General features: G+C 44.6%; 1 protein-coding gene across 5 annotated transcripts in view; it reads left to right on the forward strand.

Moving 5' to 3' along the window:
- Positions 1–16,883, forward strand: part of dicer1 (dicer 1, ribonuclease type III) — a 265,924-nt gene that overhangs the window by 40,450 nt on the left and 208,591 nt on the right. For all 5 annotated transcript variants that reach the window (XM_061793888.1, XM_061793885.1, XM_061793886.1 and 2 more), the window contains one exon: positions 7,889–8,047. In XM_061793888.1, coding sequence (XP_061649872.1) covers positions 7,889–8,047 — 159 coding nt within the window. The remainder of the gene's footprint in view (positions 1–7,888; positions 8,048–16,883) is intronic.

Genomic DNA, 16,883 nt, shown 5'->3' on the forward strand with positions numbered 1-16,883 from the left:
TCCCCACCGACTCACAACGTCCCGAGTCGAGGTCAGCAGTGCCCCGTCCCCACTATACACAGTGTTGATGGTGCACTGCTTCCCCCCTCCTGAGACCCCTGATGGCGGACCAGAATTTCCTCGAAGCCGTTCGGAAATCGTTCTCCATGGCCTCACCGAACTCCTCCCACGTCCGAGTTTTTGCCTCAGCAACCACCAAAGCTGCATTCCAATTTGCCGGCCGGTACCTATCAGCTGCCTCAGGAGTCCCACAGGCCAAAAAGGCCCGATAGGACTACTTCAATTTGATGGCATCCCTCACCGCTGGTGTTCAGCAACAGGTTCGACGACGGGTTTGCCGCCACGACAGGCACCGACTACCTTGCGGCTACAGCTCCGGTCGGCCGCCTCGGCAATGGAGGCACGGAACGTATTCGACTCGGACTCAATGTCCCCTGCCTACCCTGAGACGTGGGTGAAGTTCTGCCGGAGGTGGGAGTTGAAACTCATTCTGACAGGGGATTCTTTCAGACATTCCCAGCAGACCCTCGGACTGGCATCATTAGGCACTATTGGAACCAACTCACCACCAGGTGGTGATCGGTTGACAGCTCCGCCACAAGTGTTCAAGATATGCGGCCGCAAGTCCGATGACATGACCACAAAGTTGATCATCGAACTGTGACCTAGGGTGTCCTGGTGCCAAGTGCACGTCTGGACACCCTTATGCTTGAGCATGTTGTTCGTTATGGACAATCTGTGGTGAGCAATCTGTCGCATCGCCAAGGTCCCTGCCTTCGGTCACCGCCCAGCTCACAATGCACCCGACCCCTATGGCCCCTCCTACAGATGGTGGGCCCATGGGAAGGGGGACCCACGTTACCCTTTCGGGCTGTAACGTGGGTCCGGCCACCAGGCGTTCGCCTTCGAGCCCCACCTCCAGGTCTGGCTCCATAGGGGAGGTCTCTGTGACCTGCGTCCGGGCAAGGAAAAACGAGATACAATAATTTTTCTCATCATAGGGGTCTTTGGAGTCGTGCTTTGTCTGGTCCCTCACCGAGGACCTGTTTGTCATGGGTGACCCTGCCAGGGGCATGAAGCCCCAGACAACTTCGCTCGTAGGATCATTGGGACACACAAACCTCTCCAGCAAGATAAGGTCACGGCACAAGGGTACTGTGTTGATACTAAATGTCTTCAGTATACAACAAAAACTAAGGAATTGACCTTGCCGTTCCAATACTTTTGGAGGGGACATATATGTATGTTGACGAGACAGGACTTTAGAGTGCGACTACTTTGGTCGCATATGTGCCATTATTTCTGAATGGTGTGGCAAAAAAAAGTGTGTGTACAGATGGCCAGTCATTTGGGGAAGAAAAAAAATGCGACTTGAAAGCAGACACATAATGGGTTTCATCAACGTGGTCTCAAAACCAATCAGAGAAAGTGAAGAGTGGGGACCCTCCTTCTGTTTGGCGGTGTGCGTGCTTGCACATGCGTGCGTTTGAAATGCGGCCTCTTGCGTACACGAAGCTATATTTTCTTCGAGCTGGTAGCTGCACTTACGTAAAATTGAGTGGCAGGAATATAATTAATTCCAAAGCCTAACGCCACTGCGACGATGTGGGAACATTTTGGATTCAAGCCAGATGAATGCGGCCATTCCGCTAACACCAATGAGCTGGTATGTCGAATTTGTATGAAGTCGCAACATATACAACACAGCTTAAAACCTCAAAGTGACAAATTCCATTTCAAACACAACCATCCCTCCCAATTTCTTCACCTGGGAGAAAAAACACGGTGGGACATTTCCCAGGATCTTATTTTATTTATGTAATTATGGAACCCTTTGCCCAACAATACAGATACAAACGTGACCGCATGCTCACATTATATAAAGTATACACCAGAAACAAAACTGTAGACCTACACCAGGCTGGGCAGACTGAATCGGCAATAGGTAAGCAGCTTGGTGTGAAGAAATCAACGGTGGGAGCAATTATTAGAAAATGGAAGACATACAAGACCACTGATAATCTCGCTTGATCTGGGGCTCCACGGAAGATCTCACCCCATGGGGTCAAAATGATCACAAGAACGGTGAGGAAAAAATCCCAGAACCACACGGTGGGACCTAGTGAATGACCTGCCGAGAGCTGGGACCAAAGTAACAAGGCCTACTATCAGTAACACACTACGCCGCCAGGGACACAAATCCTGCAGTGCTACAAGTGTCTCCCTGCTTAAGCCAGTACATGTCCAGGCCCGTCTGAAGTTTGCAAGAGAGGATTTGGATGATCAAAAGAGGATTGGGAGAATGTCATATGGTCAGATGAAACCAAAATATAACTTTTTTGATAAAAAGTCATGTTTGGAGGAGAAAAGAATGCTGAGTTGCATCCAAAAGAACACCATATCTACTGTGAAGCATGGAGGTGGAAACATCATGTTTTGGGGTTGTTTTTCTGCAAAGGGACCAGGACGACTGATCCGTGTAAAGGAAAGAATGAATTGGGCCAAGTATTGTCAGATTTTGAGAGAAAACCTCCTTCCATCAGCAAGGGCATTGAAGATGAAATTTAAATGAAACCCTTGCTTTGGGTCCCTGTGCAATTAACATGCAAAAAATTGCTCCTCAAAATTAGAAAGTTGCTCCTCAAATGAAGAAATGATTAGCAAAACCGCTCCTCAACGAAAAAAAAAAAAAAAAAAAATTCTAGCCTTGATGTGCCAGTGATTTTTGTAAGTCTTAAGCTGACACGCTCGGGTTCTTTTTCTTACCTCATTGAACATTTGTGCTCTTGGTGTCATCTTTACAGGATGGCCACTCCTTGGAAGAGAAGCAACAGCGATGAACTTTCTCCATTAGAGCTGCACAATTAATTGAATTTTAATTGTGATCGCGGTTTTGGCTGCCACTATTAAATGAGTCTGATCTTTTACATTTAAAATACAGGCTCTGCGGCATATGAAGCACTTTTTCAACTTAACCAGTAACTAGCACTCTCTGCAGCTGTCGCCTCTTAGTCACTTTCAGTGGAATTACGAGTGATTTATGCCTAGAGAAGCAAGTACACCAAAGATTGGAGCTAGTGCCTCGGAAAGGGATCGATATCCCTTTTCTGGACATGTTTTGATTCAAGGCAAGAGACTTTTAACAAGAAGCCATATGTTAAGAATGCAGCAGAAGAGTTGTCTGACCTGCTAGGTAGGTTACACAACTAATCTGTTCAGCCATCTGAAAAAAATGGCAGAAACACTGGACAAGGAACATGTGATCCCCTTGCGCAATTATTTCTCCAAAGTGGCATTAAATACACTGTATGAACAATGACTGTAGTCAGGCCAGCCTGCAGTCGAAGTTAAGATGGCCTACACAACGATTGTTCAGACGAAGCATTTCGGTAACAGGCTGGCAACGCGCCTCGTTACCAACTTCAAAATAAACGCCTAAAATGTCATTGATATGTATTAATGTATTAATACAGTGGGTACGGAAAGTATTCAGACCCCCTCAAATTATATTGCAGCCATTTGCTGAAATCATTTGAGTTCATTTTTTCCTCAATCTACACACAGCACCCCATATTGACAGAAAAAAGAGGAATTGTTGAAATCTTTTGCAGATTTATTAAAAAAAAAAAAAACTGAAATATCACACAGCCATAGGTATTTAGACCCTTTGCTCAGTATCAGTAGAAGCACCCTTTTGAGCTAATACAGCCATGACTCTTTTTGGGAATGATGCAACATGTTTTTCACACCTGGATTTGGGGATCCTCTGCCATGTTTGGTATAGAACCATCTCAAGGATGATCAGAAGAAATGGACAGCACCCGAGATACATATATGAGTGTCACAGAAAAGGGTCTGAATACTTATGGCTTTGTGATATTTCAATTTTTCTTTTTTAATCTGTAAAAATATCAACAATTCCATTTTTTTTTGTCAAATATGGGGTGCTGCGTGTACATGAGGAAAACAATGAACTTAAATGATTTTAGCAAATGGCTGCAATATAACTAAGAGTGAAGAATTTAAGGGGGTATGAATACTTTCCGTACCCACTGTATATGAGGCTTTTTTTTTAAGTTGGCCCTCAAAGCACATTGGCGGAATATTACCTTAGTGCATACTATTAACAATCGTTGTAGCGGCTGCCTTGACTTCGACTGGAAGCTGGAATGACAGTAGTGAAAAACACTGGAGTAAATAGTTAAATCACAAGTGTCAACTTCTTTGCAGTTTGCAACCATGACTGGTTAGCTGAACAATGGAGCCAGACCCATCCTGAACAATTAATTCACTATATTGACGAGGATTTTCAAATGAAAAGTCGGTGCTTGCAGCCGAATGTTATTGCCTTTTATGCATAAACTGTATTTGCTTCTTTTAAGTTGCAATTCGTGATTGCACTCTGTAAAAGTATGTTTATTCCGTTAGCCCTTCTGTATTTTTTTAATCATGATCCATCTTTTATTCTTATTTAAAGATTCCTTTTGAAAAGTAATGCAATAAAAATAAAGATTTTTCCCTAACATGAGAAATAAACGTGATTTAATTTAATAATCGTGATTATTATTTTTGCCATAATCATGCAGCCCTATTCTCCATTTATAGACAATCGGCCTAACCTTGGACTGATGAACATCAAGACTTTGAGATAATTTCCCCACCTTTTCCAGCTATATATACGTTTATATATGAATTCCTGACCTCAACCTGATTGAGATGCTGTGGCATGACCTCGAGAGATATGCACACGAGAAATCCCAGGAATCTTGCTGAACTGCAACCGTTTTGTAAATAGGACTGGTCCAAAAGTCATCCTGAATGCTATGCACATCTGATCTTCAACTACAGGAAACATTTGGTTGAGGTTATTGCTGCCAAAAGAGGGTCAACCAGTTATTAAATCCAAAGGGGCACTTTTTCCTCCGTCCTGTGAATGTTAGTTATTTTCAATCAAATATGAAAATGTGAAAATGTTGTATTAGTTTAAGCAGACTGTTTATCCTTGTGATTTAGATGATTAGACCACATTTTATGACCACTTTATGCAGAAATTAAAGAATTTCAAAAGGTTCGGATACATTTTTCTCTCATTGTATGTGGATATTCTTCTGACATTTAGCATATTTTTACCCTGATGTTTAGTTTCAACTTAAAGATAATTGACTTTGGAGGTTTCACTGTATCAATCTTTAGGTTTTCGATTTTTGTGTTCTGACAAATGTCCCCCCCCCCCCCCACTAAGGAGAAGGTCTGACCTTGCTGACAGTTTTGGGTGTCACTTCAGCCTTCGTCAGAGCTGTCACCGCTTCCTGATGTGACATGTTTAAAAATAGCTAATCGGGCCAGGAAAACCTTAAAGAAAATACATAAAGTTCCCCGACAGATAAAATTCCCCGACCTCACCAAGTCCAGAATAAATAAAGGGAAACTTTATTTTGATGGTTTCCTTGCCTGATCAGCTTTTTTTAAGACTGGTCACACCAGGAAGTGGTGACAGCTCTGACAAAGGCTGAAGTGACAGCGAAAACTGTCAGCAAGGTAAGAGAACTTCTCTTTACTGGAAAAAACTAAACAAAAAACATTTGTCTGAACACAAGAAATGTAAAACCTATCAAAAGAAAAAGACGATGAATGCTAAAGATGTACAGTGGGTATGAAAAGTATTCAGACCCGCTTAAAATTTTCCCTCTTAGTTATAGTGCAGCCATTTGCTAAAATCATTAAAGGTAATTTTTTCCCCCCTCAATGTACACAAGCACTCCATATTGACAGAAAAAAAACTGAATTGTTGAAATGTTTGTAGATTTATTAAAAGGTATAAGATCATCGCCTGCCACTGTGGGGGACCTAGGTTCAAGACCCCGACTGGACCATCCGCCAACATCTCCCGGACTCACGGCTGTGGTGTCCTTGAGCAAGACACTGATACCCCGAAATGCTCCCCGGGCGCTTCAGCTGCCCCCTGCTCCAGTGTGTTCCACTAACTTGTGTATGTGTTCGCTGTGATGGGTTAAATGCAGAGAACAAATTCCGTGTGCATGCGCATGCATGTTCATGACAATAAAAGGTGATTCTATTCTATTCTAAAAAGAAAAACTGAAATATCACACAGCCATAAGTATACAGACCCTTTGCTCAGTAGTTAGTAGAAGCACCCTTTTGAGCTAATACAGCCATGAGTCTTTTTGGGAATGATGCAACATGTTTTTCACACCTGGAATTGGGGATACTCTGCCATTCCTCCTTGCAGATCCTCTCCAGTTCTGTCAGGTTGGATGGTGAACATTGGTGGACAGCCATTTTCAGGTTGCCCCAGAGATGCTCAATAGGGTTTAAGTCAGGGCTCTGGCTCGGCCATTCAAGAACAGTCACAGAGTTGTTCTGAAGCCAGTCCTTTGTTATTTTAGCTGTGTTCTTAGGGTCATTGTCTTGTTGGAAGGTGAACTTTGGCCCAGTCTGAGGTCCTGAGCACTCTGGAGAAGGTTTTCGTCCTGGATATCCCTGTACTTGGCCGCATTCATCTTTCCTTCGTTTGCAACCAGTCGTCCTTGTCCCTGCAGCTGAAAAACACCCCCATAACTTTCTCCCATCTCCCGACTGCATCTCTGGAGCTCAGCCACAGCGATCTTTGGGTTATTCTGTACCTCTCTCACCAAGGTTCTTCTCCCCCGATTGCTCAGTTTGGCCAGACGGCCAGCTCTTTGAAGGGTTCTGGTCGTCCCAAACGTCTTCCATTTAAGGATTTTGGAGGCCACTGTGCTCTTAGGAACCTTAAGTGCAGCAGAAATGTTTTTGTAACCTTTGCCAGATCTGTGCCTTGCCACAATTCTGTCTCTGAGCTCTTCAGGCAGTTCCTTTGACCTCATGAATCCCTTTTGCTCTGACATGCACTGTGAGCTGTAAGGTCTTTATATCGAAAGGTGTGTGGCTTTCCTAATCAAGTCCAGTCAATATAAGGAACACAGCTGGACTCCAATGAAGGTCTAGAACCATTTCAAGGATGATCAGAAGAAATGGACAGCACCCGAGTTAAATATGAGTGTCACAGCAAAGGGTCTGAATACTTATGCTGTGTGATATTTCAGTTTTTCTTTTTTGATAAATCTGCAAAAATATCAACAATTCAATTTTTTTCTGTCAAATATGGGGTGCTGCGTGTACATGAGGAAAACAATTAACTTAAATGATTTTAGCAAATGGCTGCAATATAACAAAGAGTGACGAATTTAAGGGGGTATGAATACTTTCCCTACCCACTGTATATGAGGCTTTTTTAAAGTTGGCCCTCAAAGCACATTGGCGGAATATTACCTTAGTGCATACTATTAACAATCGCGGCTGCCTTGACTTCGACTGGAGGCTGGCAACAATCAAGTTTATCAGTTTGAAAATTAAATATCTTGTCTTTGTAGTGTATTCAATTAAATAGGTTGAACATGATTTGCAAATCATTGTATTCTGTTTTGATTTATTTTTAACACAACGTCCCAACTTCATTGGAAATGGGGTTGTATATTTATTCCGTTAGCCCTTGATAAATTAGAATTTCTTGGATACATTTTTTTTAATCATGATCCATCTTTTATTCTTATTTAAAGATTCCTTTTGAAAAGTAATGCAATAAATACATGTAAACAATTCCGTTTTTTCTTTCAATATGGAGTGCTGTGTGTACATTGAAGAAACAAATGAACTTAAAAGATTTTAGCAAATGGCTGCAATATAACAAAGAGTGAACATTTTAAGGGAGTCTGAATACTTTCCATACCCAATGTATCAGTCTTTATATGGTAATTCAATTTCACAACTATTATTTTCGTAAATTGGATTTTGTTTGCCATTTCTCTTGTAACACCTCATTAATGACTTGAATCTCCTACACAGGTAGAACTTCTTGAAGCAGCTCTTGAACATAATACTATCGTCTGCTTAAATACTGACTCAGGGAAGACATTTATTGCAGTTCTACTAACAAAGGAGCTTTCCCACCAAATCCGTGGACAATACCCAGGAAATGCGAAGAGGACTGTATTCCTTGTCAACTCAGGTACTTTCAAAAGAAAATTCATGTTGTGTTTCAGTGTGTCTTAAATTCCATTTAATTTCACTAAATGGTACCTTTTTCATTGCAGTTTTTTTTTTTTAACCACACATTGTCAGGTTTTGTGGACAATTATTAAAGTAGTTTAGTTAGAAGGTGAGCATCAATAAACACTGCTAAACTTTGTTGAAACAGACACTGTTGACATGCTTGCACAATCCAACATCAGAAGAGACATTTAGTATTTTGACTTTGGTTTTACGAAATGACATATTCAGTGATTTCCCCCACAGGATCAATAAAGTATGCCGGTTTGTCAATCTACAAATTTAGAAACATAACTCTCTATGATGCCAACTGCAAACTATAATCATCACACAGGGCAGACTCTGCAGGCCAGTCATGTTCATACCGAATTCTCTCATCCATGTCTTTATGGACCTTGCTTTGAGCACCGGTGCACATACAGTGCTCTGAAAAAGTATTGGCCCCCTTCTCAAATTCTTATATTTTTGCATAGTTTCCACACTTTGTTTAAGATAATCAAACAAATGTAAATATCAGACAAATATAACCCAAGTGAACTTCCATCCATCCATCCATTTTCTGAGCCGCTTCTCCTCACTAGGGTCGCGGGCGTGCTGGAGCCTATCTCAGCTGTCATCGGGCAGGAGGCGGGGTACACCCTGAACTGGTTGCCAGCCAATCGCAGGGCACATACAAACAACCATTCGCACTCACAGTCACACCTACGGGCAATTTAGAGTCTCCAATTAATGCATGTTTTTGGGATGTGGGAGGAAACCGGAGTGCCCGGAGAAAACCCACGCAGGCACGGGGAGAACATGCAAACTCCACACAGGCGGGGCCGAGGATTGAACCCGGGTCCACAGAACTGTGAGGCTGACGCTCTAACCAGTCAGCCACCGTGCCCCCAAGTGAACTGGCTGTTTTTAAATGATTGCATTTATTCAAGAAAAAAACAACAACTATTCAAAGTTACCTGGCCTTGTGTGGTAATAACTGGTTGGGCCATCCTCAGCAGCACCAACTGAAATCAAGCATTTTCTATAACTGGCAATGAGTCTTTGACATCATATTATGGCCTCCTCCTTGCAGAATTGTCACGCAACTGCATTTCAATCGGATTCAAGTCTGGACTTTGATTAGTTGACTTGCTGGTGTGTTTTGTGTTGTTATTATGCTGCAGAACCCAAGTGCGCTTCAGCTTTAGTCACAAACTGATGGCTGAACATTCTTCTTCTGGATTTTCTGTTAAAGAGAAGAATTCATTGTTCCGTAAATCATAGCAAGTAGTCCAGGTCCTGAAGAAGCAAAGCATCCAAAGACCATTACACTACCACCACCATGTTTGACTGTTGGTATGATGTTCTTTTTCTGAAATGCTGTGCTACATTTGCGCCAGATGTAACGAGACACACGCCTCGAACTTTCATCTCCTCTGTTCATATAATATTCTCCCAAAAGTCTTTGGAATCATTCAGATGTTTTTTCGCAAAAGTAAGACGTGCCTTTGTTCTTTTTGGTCAGCAATGTCTTTCACATTGGAACCCTGCCATGGATGCCATTTTTGCCTAGTTTCTTCCTATTGTTGTGTTATGAAAACTGACCTTAACTGAGGCAAGGGAGGCCTGCAGTTATTTAGAAGTTGTCCTGAGTTCCTTTGTGGACTCCTGGATGAGTCATTGCTGTTCTCTTGGCTTAATCTTTGAAGGCCAGCCACTCCTGGGAAGGTTGATCACTGTTCCATGTTTTCTCAGTGTGAGGATAATGGCTCTCCGCATGGTTCGCTGGAATCCGAAAGCTTTAGAAATAACTTTTGTAACCCTTTCCAGACTGATAGATGTAAATTGCTTTATTTCTCAACTGTTCTAGAATTTCTTTGGATTGTGTCATTTTGTTGCAGCTTTTTTAGATCTTTTGTCTGACTTGATTTTGTCGGGACAGATTAAGTGACTTCTTGATTTAACAGGTCTGGAGGTAATCAGGCTTAGGTGTGATCAGTGAAAATTAACCAAAAATTGTGATTGGCCACAATTTAGGATTTAACAAGAGGGGTAATTACTTTTTCACACAGGGCCATGTAACTTTGAATAGTTTTTTACCTCCTTAAATGAAATCATTTAAAAACAGCGTTTTAAGTTCACTTGGGTTATATTTGTCTGATATTTACATTTGTTTGATGATCTTAAACAAAGTGAGGGAAACTATGTAAAAATATAAGAATTTGAGAAGGCGGCCAATACTTTTTCATGGCAGTGTTTGTCTTATCAGGGAGTTCAGTCACAAATCTGCAGTAGACAATTCAGGAACGTCATTATTAATCTACAAAATAACTGTCAGACGTAGAGCCTTTTAAAGAAACAATAAATGCCATTAAGAATAATTTTATTTACCTGTATGGCTCAACAACAGTCGCCAGCTTTTGGAGTTTTAGGAGCTCTGATGGAGTTAACATGACCAGCTAGTGCTTCTGATGGTCTAAAGCAGTAAAAACAGCCTCTTGATTCTTCAGTTGATGTGATCATTAAGTTAGTTAAAAAAGCGTGTGGAAAAAGGCTGGTTCATCTTTATTAAGAGCGTATACATTGACAACTGTGTATAGTTATAGTATATGAAATATTTTTGCCTGGATAATTATGGAAAGGCCTTCTGCATCATCTATTGTACTATTTATTGTAAAAAGTAGTCTTTTATGAACTAGAATTGAGACTCCTTTTTCTGCTGTGGTAAAAAGCCAAGGTAGCCTGAGTGAAATTAGTCAATGAGGCATTTTTCTTCTGATTCAGTAAGGTCCATCCATCCATCCATTTTCTACCGCTTATCCGAGGTCGGGTCGCGGGGGCAGTAGCTTTAGCAGGGACACCCAGACTTCCCTCTCCCCAGCCACTTCATCCATCTCTTCCGGGGGGGATCCCGAGGCGTTCCCAGGCCAGCCGAAGGATGTAGTCTCTCCAGCGTGTCCTGGGTCGTCCCTGGGGTCTCCTCCTGCTGGGACGTGCCCGGAACACCTCACCAGGGAGGCGTACGGGAGGCATCCGAATCAGATACCCCAGCCACCTCATCTGTCTCCTCTCGATGTGAAGGAGCAACGGCTCTACTCTGAGATCCTCCCGGATGACCGAGCTTCTCACCCTATATCTAAGGGAGAGCCCGGACACCCTGCGGAGGAAACTCGTTTCAGCCGCTTGTATCCTGGATCTTGTTCTTTTGGTCACCACCCACAGCTCGTGACCATAGGTGAGGGTAGGAACGTAGATCGACCGGTAAATCGAGAGCTTCGCTTTTCGGCTTAGCTCCTTCTTTACCACAACGGATCGATACAAAGTCCGCATCACTGCAGACGCTGCACCGATCCGCCTGTCAATCTCCCGTTCCATTCTTCCCTCACTCGTGAAAGAGGCCCCAAGATACTTGAACTCCTCCACTTGGGGCAGGATCTCATCCCCGACCTGTAGAGGGCACGCCACCCTTTTCCGACTGAGGACCATGGTCTCAGATTTGGAGGTGCTGATTCTCATCCCAGCCGCTTCACACTCGGCTGCGAACTGCTCCAGTGAGAGTTGGAGGTCACGGCTTGATGAATCAAACATAACCACATCATCAGAGATGCAATACTGAGGCCACCAAACCGGGCCCTCTCTACGGCTCGGCTGCGCCGAGAAATTCTGTCCATAAAAGAACAGAATCGGTGACAAAGGGCAGCCATGGCGGAGTCCAACCCTCACCGCAAATGAGTCCGACTTACTGCCGGATATGCGGACCAAACTCTGACTCCGGTCGTACAGGGACCGAACAGCCCGTATCAGGGGGTTCGGTACCCCATACTCCCGAAGCACCCCCCACAGGACCCCCTGAGTGACACGGTCGAACGCCTTCTCCAAGTCCACAAAACACATGTAGACTGGTTGGGCGAACTTTCATGCGCCCTCGAGGACCCTGCCAAGGGTGGAGAGCTGGTCCACTGTTCCATGGCCAGACGAAAACCACACTGCTCCTCCTGAATCTGAGATTCGACTTCCCGACGGACCCTCCTCTCCATCACCCCTGAATAGACCTTACCAGCGAGGCTGAGGAGTGTGAACCACCTGTAGTTGGAACACACCCTTCGGTCCCCTTCTTAAAAAGGGGTACCACCACCCCAGTCTGCCAGTCCAGAGGCACTGTCCCCGATGTCCACGCGATGTTGCAGAGGCGTGTCAACCAGGACAGCCCTACAACATCCAGAGCCTTGAGGAACTCCGGGCGAATCTCATCCACCCCCGGGGCCTTGCCACCGAGGAGCTTTTTAACTACCTCAGTGACCTCAACCCCAGAGATAGGAGAGCCCGCCTCAGAGAACCCAGACTCTGCTCCCTCATGGGAAGGCGTGTCGGTGGAATTGAGGTCTTCAAAGTATTCTCCCCATCGGCTCACAACATCCCGAGTCGAGGTCAGCAGCGCCCTATCCCCACTATACACAGTGTTGGTGGTGCACTGCTTCCCCGTCCTGAGACGCCGGATGGTGGACCAGAATTCCCTCGAAATCGTCCAGAAGTCTTTCTCCATGGCCTCACCGAACTCCTCCCATGCCCGAGTTTTTGCTTCAGCAACCACCAAAGCTGCATTGCACTTGGCCAGCCGGTACCCATCAGCTGCCTCAGGAGTCCCACATTCCAAAAAGGCCCGATAGGACTCCTCCTTCAGCTTGACGGCATCCCTCACCGTTGGTGTCCACCAACGGGTTCGGGAATTGCCGCCACGACAGGCACCAACAACCTTACGGACACAGCTCCGATCGGCCGCCTCAGCAATGGAGGCGCGGAACATGGTCCACTCGGACTCGATGTCCCCCGCCCCCCCCGGAACATGAGCAAAGTTCTGTCGGAGGTGGGAGTTGAAACTCCTTCTGACAGGGGATTCTGCCAGACGTTCCCAGCAGACCCTCACAATACGTTTGGGCCTGCCACGTCGGACCGGCATCTCCCCCCACCATCGGAGCCGACTCACCACCAGGTTGTGATCAGTTGACAGCTCCATCCCTCTCTTCACCCGAGTGTCCAAGACATGCGGCCACAAGTCCGATGACACGACCACAAAGTCGATCATCGAACTGCGACCTAGGGTGTCCTGGTGCTAAGTTCACGTGTGGACACCCTTATGCTTGAACATGGTGTTCGTTATGGACAATCCGTGATGAGCACAGAAGTCCAATAACAGAACACCGCTCGGGTTCTGATCGGGGGGGCCGTTCCTCCCAATCACGCCCTTCCAGGTCTCACTGTCATTGCCCACGTGAGCATTGAAGTCCCCCAGCAGAACGATGGTGTCCCCAGCGGGAGCCCTCTCCAGCACCCCCTCCAAGGACTCCAAAAAGGGTGGGTACTCTGAACTGCATGGGTGCAGGCCCGGCCACCAGGCAATCTCCTTCGAGCCCCACCTGCGGGCCTGGCTCCAGAGGGGGGCCTTGGTGACCCGCGTCCGGGCAGGGGAAACCTGAATCCATTTATTGTACTCGTCATAGGGTTTTTTGGAGCCGTGCTTTGTCTGGTCCCTCACCTAGGACCTGTTTGCCATGGGTGACCCTGCCAGGGGCATAAAGCCCCAGACAACTTAGCTCCTAGGATCATTGGGACACACAAACCCCTCCACCACGATAAGGTGACGGCTCAAGGAGGGGATTCAGTAAGGTGTTTCTTGTAATAGGAGGTCTGTTTTAAATGTCATGATATAATTCATAATCTTAATTCTCTTTTCCTGTGATCGAATACCATTGACATTCCATGACACAAAAGCTAAATGGTACATATGATGGGTGCATGTATAGTAATTTTGAATAGATTGGGTTCTGTAGTCTTTGTTTTTTGAGAGTTTGCAGCAAATTTCATGGTTTTATGTTGACTTATTTAAAGAGGGTGATGATGATATATTTAGGTTAAGCAAAGCCAGGGTACATAACAGGGTAGCAAACAAACATAAAACATAGAAAACAAACAACAGTGCTGAGGGGATAATATGGTGTGTAGTTGTTTGATAAGAAGAACTGGGAAACACAGAGTGACGCTTCATGCTGGTGGGATGCGTGGTTCCTTTTTAAAAAAAATTGTTTTTAAGCAAAATGAAAAAAAGGAAACAAACTACATGGGGTGACGTTGGCATCACGAAACAGTTGACCGTCGACGAAGAGCTTATCGACAACCAACCAGACTTTGCCTTTCCCACGGTTGTGCTTCATCAACGCATAGAAGATTTTACGCCTCTCATTGATTTCCTTGTGGAACTACTCATTCATTCAAAGGATCTATCTTTGAGCTCATGACCTTTTGTTTTCACGAACATTTTTTATTGGAAGTGTTCAAACTTTGCAATGATGGTACGTGGCTGGTTTCCTGGACGGGGGCCTCCTAATTGATGAACACGGTGAAAGGTAATCTTGTCGAATGTATCTTGTATCTTGACCGTGGAAATCGTGAACTTTTTAACCCTTTCATGCATAGTGGTCACGACAGTGGACAGCTATTCAAAAGGCATTTTCTCCTATATGAATGCGTCTTAATGTCACAGTTGCGCATCCGTCTCTACAGTGGACGCTAGTGTGTCATGCCATACACTTCCATCAACTGGTCAGTTTTTGTAAGTGCAATTTTTTTTCCCTCAAAAACAGGATGGCTGACAGAAGCGCACAAGTGCCTTTCAGTAGAGGAATATCTGTCCATTCCTTCTTCAAGCAACAACTAAGGAGTAATATAATTGTTAAAATATCTAAGTATTGATTTTATGATGAATCATGTGTCCACTAAATTGGACATCATGCATCGCAAGCTATATTTTGACTATAATTTATAGTATTACTGCAACTTTTTTTTAAAATACTTCATCTGAAGTAACCTTTAGGCTGCAAATCTATTTTTTATTATAGCAATATTTTGTGGATATTTGTCCTATCATGAGAGGAATGAGCCTTGTCCTTATGTTTCGTAGAGGTCAGGTGCAAAGCAGGCGGAACGGTGGACGACTGGTTAGCCCATCTGCCTCACAGTGCTGAGGACCGGGGTTAAAATCCCGGCCCCGTCTGTGTGGAGTTTGCATGTTAAGATGGCGCCTACCCGTCTGGATGCCTCGGTTACGCGCTCTCTAGTATTGTTTTTGTTTTTGTGTTTTTCGGTAATCTTTGGAGACATTACATGACTCACTTACACAAGGGGAGACTTGCTAAACATCAAGGAGGCTACTCCGGACTTTATTTCACCAACTTTTGCAAATCCGCTAAGTTTTTCCCCCGAATTGCTCACCGGAGCAGCGACTGCAGTCTTTGGGGCATGGAGACGGAGGCGGCGCCACAGAGGGAAGCGAGCCGGCATCCAAGTGAAGCTCTGCAAGAGAGGATACAGATCAGCGTTTCTGTCGATCCACCTCGTGAATCTACGCTCCCTACCCAACGTAATGGACGAGCTTCATCTTCTGATAAAGAACAGTAAAGACTTCGGACATTCCGCCGCCAAGTGTTTTACGGAGACCTGGCTTTGTGAGGCTGTACCCGATGGCGCTGTCATGCTTCCTGACTTACATCTTCACTGGGCAGACCGTGACATGGAATCATCGGGGCAAACAAAGGGCGGCGGGATATGCTTCTATATCAACAAAAAATGGTGTACGGACATCACGGAGGTCAGCGCACACTGCAGCCTGCATTTAGAGTAGCTGTTTTTGAACTGTAAGCCATTCTACTCGCCTAGTGAGTTTGCATCTTTCATTCTCGCAGGTGTCGATATTCCGCCTCAAGCTAACACGAACGCTGCACTCCTAATGCTCGCCGAACAAGTAAACGAAATTGAAAAAAAAAAACACCCTGACTCACCCCTCATTATTCTCAAGTACTTGAACAAAGCTAAACTCAACCACGAACTCCCTAAATACAAGCTGCACATCGACTGTCCTACCAGGGAAAATAACATTTTAGACCACTCCTATACAACGCTAAATAACATATACCGTGCCATACCTCGTGCAGCACTGGGCTCGTCTGATCACTGCTTAATTCACTTAATACCAACATACAGGCAATAAATGCTCAAAGCCAACAGTGAAAACAGACCAAAAAAGTGGACCAATGAAGCAAAGATGGAACTTCAAAACTGTTTAGACTGCACAGACTGGATTGTCTTTGAAAATTCAGCTGGCAGCCTGGATGAATATACGGACACTGTCGCATCCTATATCAGTTTCTGTGAAGAGGTTTGTGTACCAATAAAGTCATTTCGCACATTCAATAACAACAAGCCATGGTTCACTGCCAAACTTAACCAACTTCGCCAAGCTAAGGAGGACGCATATCAAAGCGGGGACAGGGCCCTGTGTAATCGAGCTAGAAACCAGCTGACTAAAGAAATTAACATTGCAAAGAGAAACTATGCATCAAAGTTGGAAAAACTGTTTCGCGCTAACGACTCTAAATCAGTCTGGCATGCATTCCAATCGCTGTCCAATTACATGGGACGATCACCCCAAGTTGAGAACAATAGTAGACTAGCCAACGACTTGAATACCTTCGACTGCATATTTGAAAAGGACTTTCACAAACAACAAAAGATTAACAAAGCGGCAGGCCCAGACCATGTGTCCCCATCCTGCCTCAAAGTCTGCGCGGACCAGCTCGCTCCAGTCTTCACACAGATCTTCAATAGATCTCTGGAACCAAGTACCATCCTGTTTCAAAAGCTCCACCATCATTCCAGTCCCCAAGAAACCTACAATCTCGGTTCTAAATAACTACAGGCCTGTCACCTTGACATCTGTGGTTATGAAGTGCTTTGAACGTCTCATGCTGGAACACCTCAAGAGC

The sequence above is a fragment of the Phyllopteryx taeniolatus genome, chromosome 13, assembly GCF_024500385.1.
Source record: "Phyllopteryx taeniolatus isolate TA_2022b chromosome 13, UOR_Ptae_1.2, whole genome shotgun sequence".
NCBI classification, from domain to species: Eukaryota; Metazoa; Chordata; class Actinopteri; order Syngnathiformes; family Syngnathidae; genus Phyllopteryx; species Phyllopteryx taeniolatus.